Source organism: Embiotoca jacksoni, unplaced genomic scaffold (assembly GCF_022577435.1).
Source record: "Embiotoca jacksoni isolate LCO1_2020_lvr unplaced genomic scaffold, fEmbJac1.0.p SCAF_20, whole genome shotgun sequence".
NCBI lineage: Eukaryota > Metazoa > Chordata > Actinopteri > Embiotocidae > Embiotoca > Embiotoca jacksoni.
The window spans coordinates 5271341-5289261 of NW_027185341.1; the positions used below are offsets into that span (position 1 = coordinate 5271341).

At 42.8% G+C, this 17921-nt stretch overlaps 1 protein-coding gene across 3 annotated transcripts; it reads right to left on the bottom strand.

The window, feature by feature from the left end:
• Positions 1–23: 23 nt before the first annotated feature.
• On the bottom strand, positions 24–17801 carry LOC138202116 (katanin-interacting protein). 3 transcript variants are annotated; one of them, XM_069155867.1, is made up of 29 exons: positions 17701–17801; positions 17019–17137; positions 15381–15469; positions 14914–15089; positions 14355–14467; positions 14150–14251; positions 13850–13999; positions 13327–13567; positions 12733–12864; positions 12392–12543; positions 12004–12110; positions 10934–11030; positions 10634–10843; positions 10171–10308; positions 8517–9354; positions 7358–8125; positions 7055–7263; positions 6395–6473; positions 6118–6295; positions 5835–6000; positions 5357–5523; positions 5203–5267; positions 3867–3977; positions 2984–3123; positions 2778–2879; positions 2525–2685; positions 2249–2275; positions 1830–1915; positions 24–1742 (listed from the first exon to the last, which is right to left on the bottom strand). In XM_069155867.1, exons 2-29 carry the CDS (start codon positions 17028–17030, stop codon positions 1690–1692), a joined length of 4869 nt encoding a protein of 1622 aa, XP_069011968.1. In that variant the 5' UTR covers positions 17031–17137; positions 17701–17801; the 3' UTR covers positions 24–1689. The 3 variants fall into 3 exon arrangements, with proteins under 3 accessions (XP_069011968.1, XP_069011967.1, XP_069011969.1); XM_069155866.1 differs by having other exon boundaries at positions 8496–9354; XM_069155868.1 differs by lacking the exon at positions 2249–2275 and having other exon boundaries at positions 8496–9354.
• Between the last annotated feature and the right edge of the window lie 120 nt (positions 17802–17921).

Below are 17921 nucleotides of genomic sequence, written 5' to 3' on the forward strand. Positions count from 1 at the left end.
ATACCTTTTGTTGTCTTATTTTCGGAAGGGTGTGAGATCAAATGAGGACATGGAGGTCTAAAATGGAGATTTTCTCCACTCTAACTACAAAACAACAAAAACAAGCTGATATTTTCCAGAAAACTGATTGAAGATAAACATTTTTTTTTATTATTATTTATTTTCATTGAAATAAGCCTACATCAAATATACATGTGTAATCAAGATTAGAAAAATAAATATTTCAAAACACTAAATGTCACATGCAATAATTGCCACCACCGCACAGAGCAGTACTAAGATAACAGGGTAATGACTTTTGTTGCTATTGGACATCCTGAAATTAAATACATAAAACTGCATTTCATATACAATTACTCCCTGCTGTAAGGAGTGTGAAATAGTTTATACTGGGGCTCCAATGTAGCAATAAAAACTGCTCCAAAACAAAAGTATTTTTAAGATAATGGCTACTTTTGAAGAGACTTTCCCATGCAACAAGTCAGTACAGTGAATATCGAATGAAAGAAAAGTACAACACCGACTACTAAGTATTATAGTGAAGGTAGAACCATATTTATCCCTTTTAAAACACCACTCTGCTCAATTTGAGGTAAGTTTATAGTATTTGCATATTAGAAGTTGCCTTTCAATGTCTAAAATGGTTCCTATTTGCATCCAAATGACTAAAACTGCTTCACTGGCTCGGGAAATGTTTGCCTCCAAAAATCTACCTCATGTACAAAGCAACTTCCATGAAGGTCACTTGGATTGCAAACAAGCTTTTTCTACCTGATGCCGAGCAGAAAAGATATACGGACCGAATTTTGTGAGGCCAAATCGATGTTTGTTAGAGTTATGGTGAAGCTTAGTGCAGCTTCGGTTATAATTTTTATTCACGCTGAAATGTACAAAAATCTGGACTTCTTCAATTATCACATTAGTCATTGATATAAATCTTCAGAAAGTGAAAGCACCTCCCCAAGTAAAAGCGTTAGGCTTTAAAAGGTTTTAGCCGACCGATATAAATGATGAATAGATAAAAGATAGTGGCTGCATAGCATTACGACTGGAAGGTGCACTGGTGGGAGAGTTAGTCGGTTTTCATACCTATCAGGCGGAGAGCTGATCGTCGAAGCTCGTCGGTGAATAAAATCCGACGCAGCACCGGCCACATCCTGACGTGAGAGTGTGTTCATGTGGCCGTGGAGCTTTCTGTATTTACATGCCACAAGCAGCATTGGAATATGCAGCACGAAGGTCACAAGTAGCAGCCACAGATATAGTGTTGAGTAATAGGCACAATAATCGGGGCTGATTAAAATGCAGCCTCAGGTTTCTCCTGGCACTGTAGGAGGGACAACCGGGGGCAACGATACAGTACATGTTCAGGATAGCGTGTCTGTGGGTGTGTTTTCACAGCAAGGGAAAGGGGGAAGTAATCCAACCATAAAGTGGAATCCTGTGTGTGTGTGAGAGCGTGTGTGAGAGCGTGTGTGTGTGTGAGTGTGAGTGTGTGCAAGCCCAGTATCCGAGTTTTGTCTTCTTCAGCGTGGACTGTCACGATGACCTTACAAATCATTGCTGGCTGGCTGCTTCAGGACTTAATGTGAAGGAGGTTGTGTAATGAAACAGTCAGCAGTGGGTCCTGCCCTCGCAGATCTGCCCTCTTTGTACACAAAACTGAATCCACGTCTGTCTGCTCATCACTCAGTACCTCCTCTTTCCATGACCATCAGTCATGCAGGTTTTAGGCCGGAGAGCTGAATGAAGGGAGAACAAACAAGTGTTTACTCGGACTTTTTCAAACTGCTGAAAACCTGCACCTAAAAACTGTTTCTCCGACTCACCTGGATCTGCTGTCTGCTTCTTCTTGTTGTGATGAACTATCTGATTCTCGTTTGTCATCTTCACGTCCTGATCCTCCACATAATTGCTGCAACACAATGAGAAAAGAACCACAAAGCAGATTTCAGTAAATCTGTTGCAGCTGTGGGGAACTGGAAAAGAGGGGAACTAAACACAAAATGGAGGGTCGATAAAAGCTTGAAGCCAGCAGGCCCAGGCCTTAAAGGCCCAAAATGGATCTCGAGAGGTAACGAAGAAGAGAGGAAGGGAGAGAGGAGGGACTGAGGCATCACAGGTCAAGCGTGTGGTGAGAAGGGCGTGGGATGGCTGATGGACATTTGTGGGCACCGGAGGAATCGTCAATACAGGGAGTGACCACAGGGGGGTGCTGCCACGGGGCTTTCAGGGCTCTGTTACTCACTGTTGGTGGTGTCTGCTGCCACGGGGGCTGAAGTGGAGAAGAGTACAACTCTGTTCAAGAGTCACTGAGGCAGAGAGGTCTAACCTAACTCACTGTGTCAATCAATGTATTTGTCTATTATGGATTGTCAATTCACAAGAATGGACAAAATTCACATGCCAGTTCCTGTCTAAAAAAACCAAAACGTGACACTTTATAGATAATGAAAATGAAAATGTGCATTTAGCAATGTAAGCAAGCAGCCATTCATGCCCACATCTTTAAAAGCCCGAGTACCTGATGACAGTGTTCCTCTCACGGTGCGCGATGTAGACATTATCTGTAAACAGGATGGTGTGGTAGGGCACCACCGGGTCACAGGTAGGCAGGATACCTCGTGACATGTAGCCGACGTTGTCCAAGATGCCGTTATACACCAGGAGGTCATCCACCAGCAGCTGCACGCACACACAAGAGACGTGAAGCCCAAATGTAAAATATAAAAAAAAAAGAGTGATAGGTATACTGACAACAGACAAGAGACGCTCACCCCGAACTCTTTCACTCCTCTCTGAGGTGTCTTCGAGTAGTTCCACAACTTGATCATGGACACGGTCACTGGCTGATCAAAGATGACGTACACACGGTTCACCTAAACGGAAAGAAGCAATGAACTCAGTTCAGCTGCCAACTCTGACGTCAATCTGTTGACTGCCTGCAGTGTGGCCACTCGCTCTCACACACACACTTCCTCACCAGTCCAGGTAGCACCGGCGCTAACCACATATGTCTTCCATCGTGGGTGCTGTTGACTCCATCTATTAATTTGTCTGGAGTCCTTACATCACCACTCACACTGTCCAGGACATTCACGCTGTCCGGAAAAGCTGCGATGTCTGGGAGACATTATGTTGAGGACTAACGGGAGCAGGTGTTTATTAATGTTCCTACATTAACACTCCTTCAACAGCTGCTTGTTCTTTCCATATCTGCCTTCTTTCTTTGAACAAGAATAGGAATGATTAGTCATAGAAACTTTTTCTCATAGCTATGTTATGGAAACAGAATTCTTAAGCTACATTGGTTTTTGGTGTAAACATTTTCAATTGTAATAGTAAGAAAAAGCACATATACAAATAATACTAATTATAAGTTCAATTAGGCCATACCAGTAAAAATGTATGCACTACTGTTTTGAAAAAAAAAAAAAAAATCAATCAAATGAAAAGTCCCAAAAACTGAAAATATCATTTTAGTGCAACTTTATCCAATAATTTTTATCCACACTGACATGACATTGAAAAAAAATGATCAACATGCCTTCCTCTGTATTTCTCGGTTATTTAATCACCCTGATGATTATGGCATTTCTCATTGATTAGTCGGTGTGACACCAGAACACAATATTCACAGCCCCACTGTAGCTATCGCTGAAAATAAAAGGAAAATATTAATAATTTGAGATTTGATTTGATTTTTTATTTTTTTGTAATCTAAACTGATTTACACCATAAATTGTTAACCAGGCAAACCACCTGACCACATATGAAGTCAAAGATCATATCTTTCAGTGAGTGAAGCGAGGTGAGGTTTGAGAGGATGGATGCATGAAGTTTGATTGTCTCATAAGAAAGGATACTGTTGTCACTGAGACTGATCTTCTCGTGGTTCTGGTTGTAAAACTCCAGGCCGTTGAGACCGATGTAGTACGGGTCTCCCCAACTCGTCAACAGCTGCAGCTGAAAGATGACTGGCGGACGAAGGTCAAAGAATATACGCGACAATTTCAATTCGCACACCATGCTACAGAGGCTCTGAATTGGCTGCCTAAAATCATTTCTACCATGTTAGCCTTTGTTGTCATACCACAGTTTTGGAGTGACTGCTGTCGAGGATAAAGCAGGTGTAGATAATGGATGGATAGAACATTGCTGGAGTGGTTCACCGTGTTATTAAACACACCTGCACAACCTATAGCAATTCAACACAACAGCTCAGCCATAAATTCTACTTTATAAAGTATATAATGTTCAGATTTAGTTGAAAATGTGTGTATTCAACTGAGTTTTTTCAGGTGTAGAAGACTACAATATAAAGGAGGGGCTTCTTTTTTTTAATTGGCTTTTTGGACAGATACAAAACATACAGCTCTTTCACCTACATTGTTTCTCTTGTTCTGACCAAAATGAAACAAAAAAAAAAAAAAAACAGTTTGGCAAACTGCATACATTTGTACACTAATCGTTTCTAGTAAGTTGATCCTTCCTGATAAAGTTATGCTCATCTAAAAATAAAACACTAGTGTGTCAGTCACTAAAGCAGATATCTGGTACTACAGTTTCTAGGTTACTGGCCACAAGTAATACATCATTCACTTGAATGCTGACCGGCCTTAGCTCCAATTGTATAAATATTATTCCAAAAAGCGATAACTAATGGTTCCAGGAAGAGTGCTAAAAGAAGTGGTGACAGCAGCGAGCCCTGAGGGGTTCCCTGGCTCAGTTTGAAAGGAGGGACATTATCTTGTTTGTGAGAACATTGGCTTGTGAGTATAAATACATTCGCAGTCTGACGCAATGCCTAATCACAGCTTCATTAACTTGTTAGCAAACTATTACAGTAACATTAAACATGGCTGCACTAACATTATCAAAGTATCAACCAAATCTGTTACTTATATCGTCTGGTATGTGGAAGCCTTTGACAGACTCAGTAGTACTATGCATCGATCTGACATGACACATCTCCATTTTTCCTCCAGCCTGTTGTTTTGCTTCTGCCTTTTAAAAAAAATCTGTTTGTGAGCATGTGCAAGCCCATGTGGTTACCAAAGAAACCGATGCTGATAATTCAGTGATGCCTCAACTCAAATCCAATCTGTACATGATTACTTCTGAGCTGATGGCGCAGACAGGAGCAATAAACACAGCTCTACAAACCATACGCGTGCACTAAATCGGTGTCTGAAAGGATACACCCACAAGGCATGATGGGAGCTTCATAGTCCATGCTGGCCTGTTCTTGTTTCTTAGAGCTTCCTCTGAATTAGAAACAACAAAATTATAAATTGGCAAACACAATTTTTACATACACGGGGCAGTTTATGCAAATTCAAAGTCCTCTTCCTACCTTTGGTTGTCTTCATTACTCTTGCTGTCTGTGGGCGTCTGGAGGAAGTCAACAAAGAGGATCTCCTGGGCAAAGTCAAAGTGACAATTGCCTGGTCCTTTCCTGATGAGGAATCCCTCCGTTGGGGAGATGGCCGCATCATCCATGAATAAATGCATTACCTTCACCTGAAACACACATGCAGGGATTTGTATGTTTTATATGTTGGATAGAGTCTCCTATATAGAGCCTTTCTTATTAAATACAAAAACTGTCACAATAACTAATTCATGTTGCTTTTCTTGCACTCATTTGTCCAAAAACATCAACTCATCTCCACCTTCATCTAAAGGAACTGACGCTCTACTATAGTTTGTTCCACAAATTATTGCACACAATATTTTATACATTTTATAACCACTAGTTTAAGGAAACTTTATTTTCTTGAACTGCACCATTATAACAAACATGGTTTGAGTCAAGCAGAAAAGTGCCTCACCCCTCTGTAAGAGTCCTCAGGAGACTTGTTATAGTTCCAGATGCGGAGACCGGCGATGGTCTGGGTCTTGCTGAAGGTGATGTTTATGATGTGGGGCTCTCCATAGGAGAAAGGGATCAGCCACATGTACTGGTCGTCAGTGGTGATGTTGTGACCGTCGACAAGTCTGAGTTGTGATGAAAGTAGACGCTGAAGACTGCCCCAAACACAGTTTTGATCTGATCTATGACTTTGAATTTGATTGCGATATTGGCCGGCATATTACACGTAGTGTCAGACATACTTATCAAGTGTGCGCAGGTCCTGTCCATACTCAGGTAGGTCGTTGAGGTCCCTGGGTGAAGCAGCCATCATACTGAGCTCTAAAGGTAAGCTCTCTCCATCCTTGCCCACCACCTCCAGCCCCGTCAGGCCCATGTAGTGGGAGTCGCCCCAAGTCAACACCAGCTCCAGTCTAAGGCCTGCGATGAAGGGACTCAGTTACTGTCGTTTCCAAAAGAATCCAAAACACACAACAAACAAGTAGATGTGTGATGACAGGTTGTGATTAATGTACTCACACTTTCCAGTGTACATCCCAGGAATATGCTCTAGGTTCTCCTCAGATTGGCTCACAGCAGGGTTGAGTTGAAGTTTCAACTGAGAAAACATAACAACAGATTTAAAGTACAATAGTATTAAACTCGGGGTTCCCACTTCAAGCCAAACGTCAAATTCTCTGACCTTTTCCTGACTTTTACGGACTAAAAAAAAAAACTGAAATTCTATAACTTATACTTAACAGAGAAACAGGCTGCTGTTGTGCTGAGAAGAAACAACCACATTATTTAATTTCCATGAATTTGCAAGCTCACAGGGGTTTTCAGTATAAAAGTTTGCAGTTTAAACCAACTGCACAATTATGATCACACAACTATGCCTGTTCACCTTGATGAACACACAGATGCAAAAAGACTTCTGGAATAGAGTTTTTTAACATCACCTGAAATCCCCTGAATTGTGGGAAGCCTGTAAAATGTTCTGTTAAAGGTGTGACTAATTTACTCTTAATGCCCGTTATTCTGACCTTACTCAGCACTTCTGTCTGACAAAATGAAGCTGTGTAACGTGGTTTGGTGGATAAATGAATTGAATTTAACTAGTTATCGCTGTCAATTTAAAAGCATTTGACTCTGGTGATTGAAAAAAAAATCTTGTCCTCTGCTGATGAGATCACTTACAGTGAGGTCTTCCTCTCTGAAACCAGCCTGTGTGAAAGGTCTTTCCTCTCCCTCTCCGTCAGCAGTGCGCGGTCTCTGCAGCTCCTCCTCGTTCACCAACGTCTCAGGACCCTCGCCTTCACTCAGGAAGGTTTCATCATAACGAGACATGGCCTCCAGGATCTCGTCATCAGTGGTGAACAGGATAGTGTCCCCAAACTGGTCCAGCCCTGAAGTGACAACAGAGTGAAGAAAAAAGGAGAGTTGGTCAAAAGTAACAAACGAACGGAGCGAATAACCTTGACATTCGTTGTGGTCAGATACCTCCAGACAGGTTCCCAGAAGCCTTCGCAATCTCTCCCCTGAAGATGCACCTTCCGTCCAGCAGCATTTCAACCTCTTTCACCCCTCTGAACGAGTGGATGCGAGACTTGTTGTAGTTCCATACACGGATCATGGCCACCTGGTAGGTGGCTCCAAAGTCAAGGAAGATGGTGTGGCTGCGACCAGGGGTGAACGGGGCCAGCCAGAGATGCATGTCGTCCTGAGTGCGATTGATGCCGTCGATCAGGTTGGTGACCACACGCGGGTCTTTGCCGTATGCTGGGAGTATGTTGATGTCTGGAGGGTCAGCGCTGATGTGAGCAGGTCTAAGAGGCTCTCCGCTAGAGCTGAACACCTCCAGGCCGTTAACACCCACATAGTGCCGATCGCCCCACGTGGACAGAATGTTGATTACCAGCCTTTGGCCCTGTGGCAGCACCGGGATCTCAAACTCGTCCTCCCGCTCCATGGATGGATCATCCTCGGGTCTTTCACACAGTGGCCCGGGAGTGGACAAGGAGGACAGTGGGCTCTTGGGTGCTGTGGAGGGGTTGACTGGGACTGTGGGTGGGCTACGGCTCTGGCGCTGAAGGAACTCATCAAAGATGTCCCCCTCGAACCCCATGTTGGAGATGCGTCCACGCTGACATTGGTTGAACTTCGTGAGAGAGTCCCAGGACTCCATGAGGGTGTTATCCTGCTGGCTGTGCAGCTGGGCCCGAGAGCTGGACTGCCTCCTGCTGGCGCTCACCAAAGACACCGGCTCCTCTGCAGAAAACAAACATTAGACTTTGAAGTGCAAAGGAAATAGGATCATCTTTTTATGATTGTAAACTGTCTTTACATTTATCACCAAACATAAATACCCCTAAGTCATGATAAACGTGATGACTGAAATTAAAATTAAAAAATGTAGCCAAGGAGTTTTCTTGTAAGCAAACCAAAGATACATTCACATTTGCTGCTATTCTCCAAAATGCATTATATGTATTTTCGAGATTTTTTTTTAGAGGTGTGGTGGGCTGTGAACAGTCTGATTGGTTGGTATTATAAATTTGAACTGTAAAGGTAAAATAACCATAATGGTCTTCCTTTCGGTTTCAGTATCATGACAGTGGAAGGAGGTATTGCTGCCTACCAGTGTTTGTAGGTGCTGTACCTCTGAGGTGTTGCTCTTCTGTCTGCCTGGCTGTGACTGCAGGGTTTCTGAATGAGCTCCTTCGCCCACTGATGGGCCTGTCCGACTTTGGCTCGCCGAGCTCCTCCAGCAGTTCGCAGCTCAGGTCCAAAGAGTCAGCCTTCCACTGACCGCCGTTCATCGTCCTCTCCCCCCCTCTGCACACCCGGCCTGGGTTACACGGCAGCTCCGGGAGCATGGAAGAGGACGAGGCAGACGGTGGTTTGGTCTCTGCAGAGTTCTGAGGCACCAGCCACCGGGGCCTCTCCCTGCTGCCCTCACAGCCCTCTGGAGCACCTCTGTTCAGGGGCTGCAGCCACTGCGGGGCAACCCGTGAGGAGGCTGGCTGGGTGGTGACTGTGTGCTCCATGGGTGCTTGCTGCTCCAACTGCTGCCTCAGCAAGAGGGGCTCTTCTGAGGCAGACAGGTCAAAAGAGTTTCTTTGTGTGGAGGAGCGACGAGCGGAGGATGAAACACCAACTGAAGGAGTGATGGGTGGTAGCGGTGTATGTGATTTATCCTGCATGTCTACCATTGTCTGACCTGCTGTGTCTGACAGTGTATTCGAATTCTGGTATCGCTGGGTGCTGCTGCCCTCCCCACCCTTCCTGTCCTCATAGCGATGGGGGCTGGCACCCCGCAGGTTGTGTCCTGAAGACACAGGGCTGGAAAACAAGGAGTCTGAGACTTGGAAATCCTGGAGATCAATGGTGGTGCTGTAGTCAAAGACTTGGTTGCCGCAGCCCTTCTCCAGCTCACCTTCAAACACCAGTGTGCTGTTGAGGTACAGCTTTATATTCCGTGCACCTATGTAAAGCTCCTGTAAAGGAAACAGAGCTTCAATTTACCAGCATACTGAATTTACAGTTAGGTTTAACATTTTCCAAAGCATTTGACTTTTAGCACCAATCTATGCTACAAAACAGCCAAATAATTCCAATTTGAACAACAACACAGGCAGCAAACCAAGGAGCAAAAGGTGCAAAAATGCTAATCACTTCTGAAATTTCATGAACACACGCTGTTGATTAATTTACCAGTTTCTTAAAGAGCTCTACTAGCTAGCAGTCATTAGTGCTAGCACAGATAACAAGTCAAATCTGCTCGATCCTCGAGGCAGTAAACCACTATAAACCAAGCTCAGCCTCGATGCTGCTTCGCACCAACAGCTCCTTACCTTACAGGTTCAGGCTCTTATTCCTGATCCAATATAAACATCGAGTAGTTCTAGATGCTCGTAGTCAACTAGGAAAAGACGCGATAGGGTCTTTGTACCCCTCTATAAACAACACTGAGGCTGAGAGGCAGAGGCCCATGTGTTACACTAATCCTCTGGGGTTAATCTCTCACTGTTCCACATTTGGACAGATTGACTGGCAGCTCAGCCAGCCACTGCTTAAAGAGCACCGCACCCCTGACGTAACCACACCAACACAATCGCCCCCGATTATTACGACAACACACAAGCATGCAGGATCTAATCAGCTCACAACAAACAAAATGATCTCTGAGCTCGACAGCGGGATAAATCAAAAGTTCAGAGGAACAGATTGCAGTTGTGCTTAACAATTGTTATTTCACTATTCAAGTTCTTAGAAACTGCAGTCACACATAAACAAAAGTAAAAAAGACATACATTGAGGTTCCTGTTGTAGTTCCAGATTTTGATACAAGATATTCCAAAGTCTGGGGAGCGCTCTGTGTTCCTGATGATGAAGTAGAGCTGGATGGGAGGATGGAACGGACACGTCCACATGTGGCGCTCTTTCGTGGTCTGTTAATCCAAGAGAATAAGAAAAGTGCAGTTTTGTTAGTAACATTAATGATCGCTGCATCATGTTTGTCTCGGCTATCATGGCCGACTGAGTCATAATTAATGATATTTTTACACCTATGCTGCTATGACGAGTTACAATGCGTGCTGTGAGAAATGTTTACAGTACTTTTAAGTTTGTCCAAAGTAAACATTTAAATGTGATGGAAGAAGAAGAAGAAGAAAAAAAGAAGCTATTTTATGCAGATTGCTCATTTTTACTGTATAATTTCAGATTCAATTTGTGTATCATTCAAACAGGATGCTGAGGCAGCAGAGACACCACCTTCGCCTTGCCGTTGACGAGCGCCCCCAGATTCCCGGGGTAGTCAGCGTTCCTGATGTCCAGGTCGTGAGGCGACACATACAACTTCTTGTTTCTGGGGCAGAAGAACTGCAACTCCGTCAGCCCGACCTGCAAAGCGTTCCCCCAGTTGGACAGGATCTCCATGGTAACATACAATGCAGGGGTGACCTCTGCTGAGGAGTGCTGTCTCTGCAACAGCAACACGAGGCATTAATGAGTATCACACCCAGCAGTGTCAGGATTATTCATTATGATCTGCGAGACGTGTTACTGACTCACCAGCTGCTTGCTGTAGTCTGTTTTGACACTCTGAGGAATGTTGTAGCTCGGTCCACCTTCCAGCTTCTCCAAGGCTTTCAGCAGCTTCTGTTGTTGCCTGAACAGAAGGATGGCATCGTCAGCTCATCTGCTTTGTCTGTTGTGCCCGACCTTCACGTTAGTGGCGAGCGATGGCTGAGACTGAGGCAGCTACACCAATAAATAATTCTCCAAGGTCACCAGGTGTTTGAACCATACATTTCTATTGACAGTTTCAAACACACTTCTATGTGATTTAACAGTAAAGCATGAACAGGATTACCGCTGGTATCATTCTATCCCTCTCAAGATAGAATGTACGTGTTAGTCAGTCCAATTTCACAGAATTGTTTTGTAATTATATTTTCATACGCTTTCCTCAAAAATGATGATGTCATTTATGGAGTTTTAAGTGATTTTTTTTTTTGCAGTAAAATTGCAGGAATTAAGGAAAATATTTTTTTAACTACCACCTAATAAGGAGTAATACACAATCACTTCCCACGATAAAAAAAGCACACTGCCCATCACAGAAATATTTGAATTTGGGACTGAAATATAGAACACAAAGGCTACATCCTGTGTAAAAATATGTGCTTTAAATGCTTTTTAAATAACATGAATTCAACACATACGGTATGCACAAAAACAACATCTTACAACTGGAGGTGTGTATAAAATAAATTTTCCATATTAGTCATTCCCATGATAAGACCACATTTCCCATAAACCCCGTCACTGATGTTTTTTTCTATCAGCCAGCATGTGGTTTGTTTTGATGATGAGAGCGAAGGTTGTAGAGCTTTGCTGACTGTAAATGAGGAGTTATTTTTTATTATTAAAGTAAGTTTTGTTTAGAAAGGCTGACTTTGTGCTGTAATGCACTCAGCACAGCTTCTGTTGAGCACTATTTTTATGGAAAAATTGCAGGAATTTTACAAAATTGCAAACTCCTACTAATATTGCAAAGTTTGCTTGAATTTGCGTTAATTATTGCATTTGCAAAAGATCGACTTCCTGATGGGGGTGAGTGTCATTTTCTGTCAGAATACCTGGGGCCCATGAGTGTGATGTGCTGCATGGCCAGACTGACATTGTTCTCATCTCTGCCACGGGTGTTGTGGTGCACTAAACCATTCATCAACTGATGTCCCCTGCCCTGGATGAAGAGAAAGAAAAATAAATTAGTCAGCGATAAATAAGCTTCTGGTACATGGTTCAAATGTTAGCCAAATCCAGAAAAATATGACTGAATTCAAATAAAGAGCACATAGAGTACATGTGTAGAACTACGGATGGACAGGGAAAAGAGAAATCAGGTCGTAATTGTGGAGGTATTTTTGATCAACATTAAAACAATTGCTAACAGTAATCATGTTGTATTCAGCAACAGCCTAAGTCAAGTGAATATGCGAGAAGTGTTGTGTGGGTCAGGCAGACCGTGTTGCGACCGAAGAGCTCGGCACTCTGCACAGGCTGATTTTCTCTCTGTATGGCCTGCCGCACTCTGCACGCAAGCTCCTCTGGGTCTCGCTCCTCAAAAGAAGCCTTTCTGGCTGCTGACAGCGGCCTTTCCACACGACTCCTTGGCCCTTAAGCAAGAAACCCACATTTATGCATCCATCCAACTCTTACAGACACATTTTCCAACCGGTGTGTGCACAGATTTGTATCTATTAATAAATAGAACATTTTTAGAGCTTGCAAACCAAGACTATCAGATCATACGTTTTAAATGTGAACCTTTAGCATCTACATTTTTTAAATGGTAAAAGACTTACTCTGACCATCTCGGCTGTCTTTTGAAGGTGGCCTATCTAATGTTTTGCTCTTCACCAACATAGGTTTGGTGGGTATAAAGGTGTCAAAGTTTTCTTTCCTTCTTGCAGAGAGAGAACGTTCAATCTTACGTCCTAGAATAACAGAAAAAAATGATTTTTAGATCAGGAATAGATGCATCTATTCATCTGCATCCCACATGTTGACAAACACAGGACGTCAGGACTATAATTTAGGTTAGGTTAGGTAGTTACTTTATTAATCCCAGAGGGGAAATTTTTTCGCTACAGCAGCATACAGGAAGCAATAAGATAATAATAGAATAATAGAAAAGCAATAAAATAGCAGTAAAATAGCAGTACAAAATATTAAATATAAAATGCACAGTATATACAGTACAGTATATATCTATATATATTATATACAAACAACCAAGAAACACAGTCAACAGTGTTATTGTTATGTGATGGATTTTGCCAGAGGTGAGTTATAGTTTAGTAACAGTTGATGTCAGTGCTGATGAAGCAAATAAAGAGGAAATGGAAGCAGTCTTGACTCACCCTGAAAATCAATAAGAAATTTACATACGAGCCTACCTTTAGGTGAGGGTCCAAAGTCCAGGACGATAAGGTTTGCAGAGTCAAAATGGCTGTGAGAGGCACTGGGCCGAGAGATGGAGGAGGACTTGGAGGAGGAGAGAGGAAGCCCCAGTTCATCCAGACTCTCAGTGCTCTCGTCCCTCTCAAGCTGCTCCTCTACCCACTCCTCGTCTGACTCCTCCCCGGCTGAGTCGCGGCTGCTCCGTCGCATGTTAACCTCCAGGCTCCGACGTAAAACCTAGTTTACAAAAGGTCAGCATTTATGTACGCATCCATGCCCATATTCATCAGTCTGAGCACTCACAGGCACAAACATGCACATACAAGTGTGCTGACAGTAAGCAATCCCTTGATATGTAGGACTACACTGAAAAGTGTCTTAAATTAACAGGCGGGAGCATGAAACAAATTTAGATAATTTACTACATTTCAGGCCCTCCTGACAGGAAGACATGAAATAATAAAAAAATAAATAAATTTTTAAAAAAAAGATATCTTTTTTTTTTTTTAATCTGCTCACCTTCACTTCCTCAAGGTTGAGAAGAACCTTCTCGTTGTGCTGCTGGTTTGCTTGGCCTCCCTGGCTCTCAGGCCTGGAGCTGCAGGAGCGTGATACCTTGCAGTTTTCCCTCGGGGAGCAGGGACTGCGACGTAAGCATGGACTGGAGCTCTGTGTGGAACATAATATATGGATAAAGGGGGAAATGGCAGAGATAGAAAGATGCTAAGTAGTACAGACAGCTGCATCTGACACATAGCCCCTCCCCTAAAAATAAAACACCCACACACACAGGCTTAGTAGAGTATGTCTTCACTCTACCTCCATGTCTACACTTTCATAAGGCTCAAACTCCTCCGAATAGCGCTTTTCTGGGGATATTTGCAAACTTGGTCCATCCTCGGTTCGAATTTTAACAGAATCCTGTATGAACAGCAAAAAAGAAAAATGTTAACGTGTACTTTTAGAAGAAAATTTTAATTTTTGATGTAAAGGTGAGGAGAGATTAGAAATAAGAGGCTCGCACCTGCACCCATTCCTTCCTCTGGACCTTTCCTGGGGCAGTTTGGCTCCTCTTCCTGTTGGTCTGCTCCAAATTATGACTTTCTTCAGTTAGCTGGTGGGCGCTTCTACAGACATCTGCCGATGAGTCACAGTACAGAGAGGAACATGAGCAGCGTGCAGCAGATTACTGCCTCAGAGGAGAAGGAACACATAGTCACATACGCAGATGGCCCATAGTACATAGAGGAAGAAGTAAAAAATTGTCTGCCAGCTACAACTGTCACTATCATTTAATCACTGTGACTGGGCATGGGATCATACCATGCAAACTACAAGCTGAGGAGTGGTGGCTATTAGCTGGTGCTCCATATGGTCGTCGAGGGATGATAGAAACAACAAGAATACGGGTATGAGATTGGTACCTTTGGTTTTAGTAAATATTATATTATAGTAAATATCACTGAATACTCAAGAAAGAACAAACTTCCCCCTGCACAACAGAGGTAAATATAATGAGGTCTTGTATATAAATATAGTTCTGAATGTTGGTTTGTATTCTTCCGGCGGCAGCAGCAGCATACCTGCTGTACGTGCAGGCCTCCAAGCAGGTGGAGAGGAGACTGACTTTCGGATGGAGCCTTTGGGCGGCTTCCTGGTGGCTTCTGCATTGGCTCCGTTAAGATAAATTGAAAAGCCTTGCTCAAGCTGTTCCAACTCAATCTCCCTTTGGTCTTTCACTTTAAGGCGCTTTGAGATCCTAAAGAGCAAATACAAAGGATAACTACCTCTGAAAACATATTCCAAACTTAACAAACTGCAACAAAGGTTTGACATGGCTAAAAAAAGATTGAGGACTTGCAAAAAAAAAACATCACACATTCTCAAGCTATTCGAAACCGCCTGTTTCCACCTCTCAAAGACAAATTTCTTGTCTTTGAAAGGAAGGAACCAAACCAATCAGTGCTCCTATTAGGCAGCACTGAAAGTCATGTATCTCCTCTCTGAAACCTGATCTGTCTCTCCACAGCAGCCTGTGCTCACACTTCACCTGTTTTTGTGCTGGAGGGTGATTAAATATTCATCCAGAGTGTCATCTACAGCAGAGGCAAGCTTCTCTCCTTGGCACGTCTTACTCCCCTTCAAGTACACACGCGTCAGTAAACACACACACACACACACACACACACACACACACACACACACACATACATACATACATACATACATACATACATACGTAATGAAGAGTCAGAAAAGCCTACATCAGCTGTCTGAGAAAAAACAAACAGTCACAACAGCTTATTCTTGCACAGGTATTCACATTCAAAAACATCCACTTTAATCTGTGCATCACAACATTCATGCAAACAGCTTGCTCCTCCAATCTCGTGTAAATAAAGCTTTAGTACAGGACATGCAATGAGTCATGTTGTTAAGTTTACAGTATATATTATTTAGGCAAATCGCTGTCAGTGGAACTTGTAGTTTTGGGGGGATCTTTAGTGCCAAATGTACCTGTTTAGCTAACTCATGATTCAAAGATTCCATAAAAATGCATTAAAATACTGCTGCAAACCTCAACATTGTTTAAGTCCCGGTGCAGCCTAAAGTGAGAAAAATATTTTTCAAATGAACTCTGCTAAATAATACACTATCTGTCTCGTGGTGATTTCAGAATCACTACGATATCAATCTCTAAAGACTTCTAAACACTACTGGCCTGCAGGCTCTCTATTTTGAGATGAAGCAGCAGAATAGTGATCATAGCAAAAGATACTGCATAAACCGAGAGACACTACTGACTCAGCATGGGCCAAGATCCCTGTGGAATAACTCAAATACTTTTATGATTTGTCAAATTCAGGCTCTTCTTTACAAGGTGGTCCTACACTGCAGTCATTAAAGGGAGCACAACAGTGGCTGAGAAGCAACTGAAACAAGAGCTATTACATCCTACAGCAATGTGTCTTTGCATAATATATAAAGCGCAGCCATTTCAAACACAATAGCATTGACAATACATGATGTCACAAGTCTGGACTGATCACTTAAAAAGTCATGTAACCGCATGATGGATTAACACCTGAAAACCTCAAAAATCCAAAATATTTTTTTTAAATGTAAAAGTGTTTCTGGAACATCAACCAAAATCCCAAAGTAAGGAACCAACAAAGGGGTTTTCAATTATTCAAACACGGCTGTTCTCCACTAAAAATAAAATCACCCTTATTAAAACACCAAATGTCTGCCTACTTCAAGCTTAAAAGGGCTGGATGTGGTAAATAAAGCAGATTAAACAGAAGTGCGTCTTGGGAGGGAGCATCAGTCGTCTGCACAACGGGGTCACCTACAGCTCATGCCATTACATTTTTTTTTTTAGAAAATCTTCATGCAAGACGAGCAAAGAAACCATAAAGCCCCTTACTCGGTTTCTACAAGTCAACTAGGCTACAGCATCTGTCAAGTGTCAGGAGCAGAAGAGAGGCGATGAAATTTGAAGGAAGAATAGAAAATACTTGTTAGTGACAGAGTGACAGTAAAGACACCGCAGTAAAATAAATAAAATAAAATAAGGCATGCATTATTGCGGTTACTGTCCTGAAAATATAAGTGTTGACGGCAAAGTAAAATGACAGATGATGTGAAACAAGAGTACATGAGCCGTTACATAAAACTCGTATCCTACCTCGTTGTCCATCGGTGTGGCTGCAGATGCTGCTGCTCACATGACCCTATCCCATATTTTGAAGAGGACCGATCACTCCGCAAACATATCTTTTAAATCTGCGCCGTGTTTGCTCGCAGCTGCAGAGAGAGACACAGATGAGGACCTCAAGGTTAGCCGCGACACCAAACCCGAATTACCTTGAATGCAGCTCGTTTAAAATGTCGCCACACCCGCCGGACGATTCAGCAGAACAAAAATGCAGCTGTTTCGTTGACGTTGCTGTTTTTTTTTTTATTTTTTTTTTTTAGTTTAACCGGATTCTCCGGAAAAAAAAAACAAACTCATTTTTAAAAACAGCTGAACGTTAACCGGAGTTTTCCTGCAGGGAGTTTGCATGTGCGGTCGCGTTTAACAGCTATAAACGAGGCAGCGATGTTGCCGTTACGGGTAACCTCAGGGCGTTTTGCCAATTTCCAGTAGGAAATTAACGGGTTTGTCGCACAAATTAGTGGCAGATGCGATGTTTGCAGGCAGCTCCGTGAAGCTAGCACCGACGATAACAACAAACCGAAAGGCTAACGAGTTAGCATGTAACTAGTTTACACGAAAAGACACCCAAAACAAAAAACAACTGGGTATTACTTTCATACTCTCGGACATACTTTGCTCCGAGTCCGATACATATTGGAGAAATACTTACAGTCAGGGTAAAACGGTACTTTATTGGCCATTAGGTGTGAAATTAACGAGTTTCTCTGTGTTTTCTCGTGTGCCCGGTGCGTTGTGTTGGTAACCAGGAGAGCTCGTCAACCAATGAGAGAGCAGCATCAGTGTAAGCCACGCCCCCTCCAGCCTCCAGCTCCGACATCCTCACGAACCTCCACAAAGCACACTTCAAGTGTTTGAAGTAAAATCACAGAC

Coding starts and splice junctions, on each gene's coding strand:
- LOC138202116 (XM_069155866.1), bottom strand. Junction 13,568..13,849: donor TCAACCTTGAGGAAGTGAAG/GTGAGCAGATTA, acceptor TTTGTAAACTAG/GTTTTACGTCGGAGCCTGGA. Junction 5,524..5,834: donor CTGAGGACTCTTACAGAGGG/GTGAGGCACTTT, acceptor TGTGTGTTTCAG/GTGAAGGTAATGCATTTATT.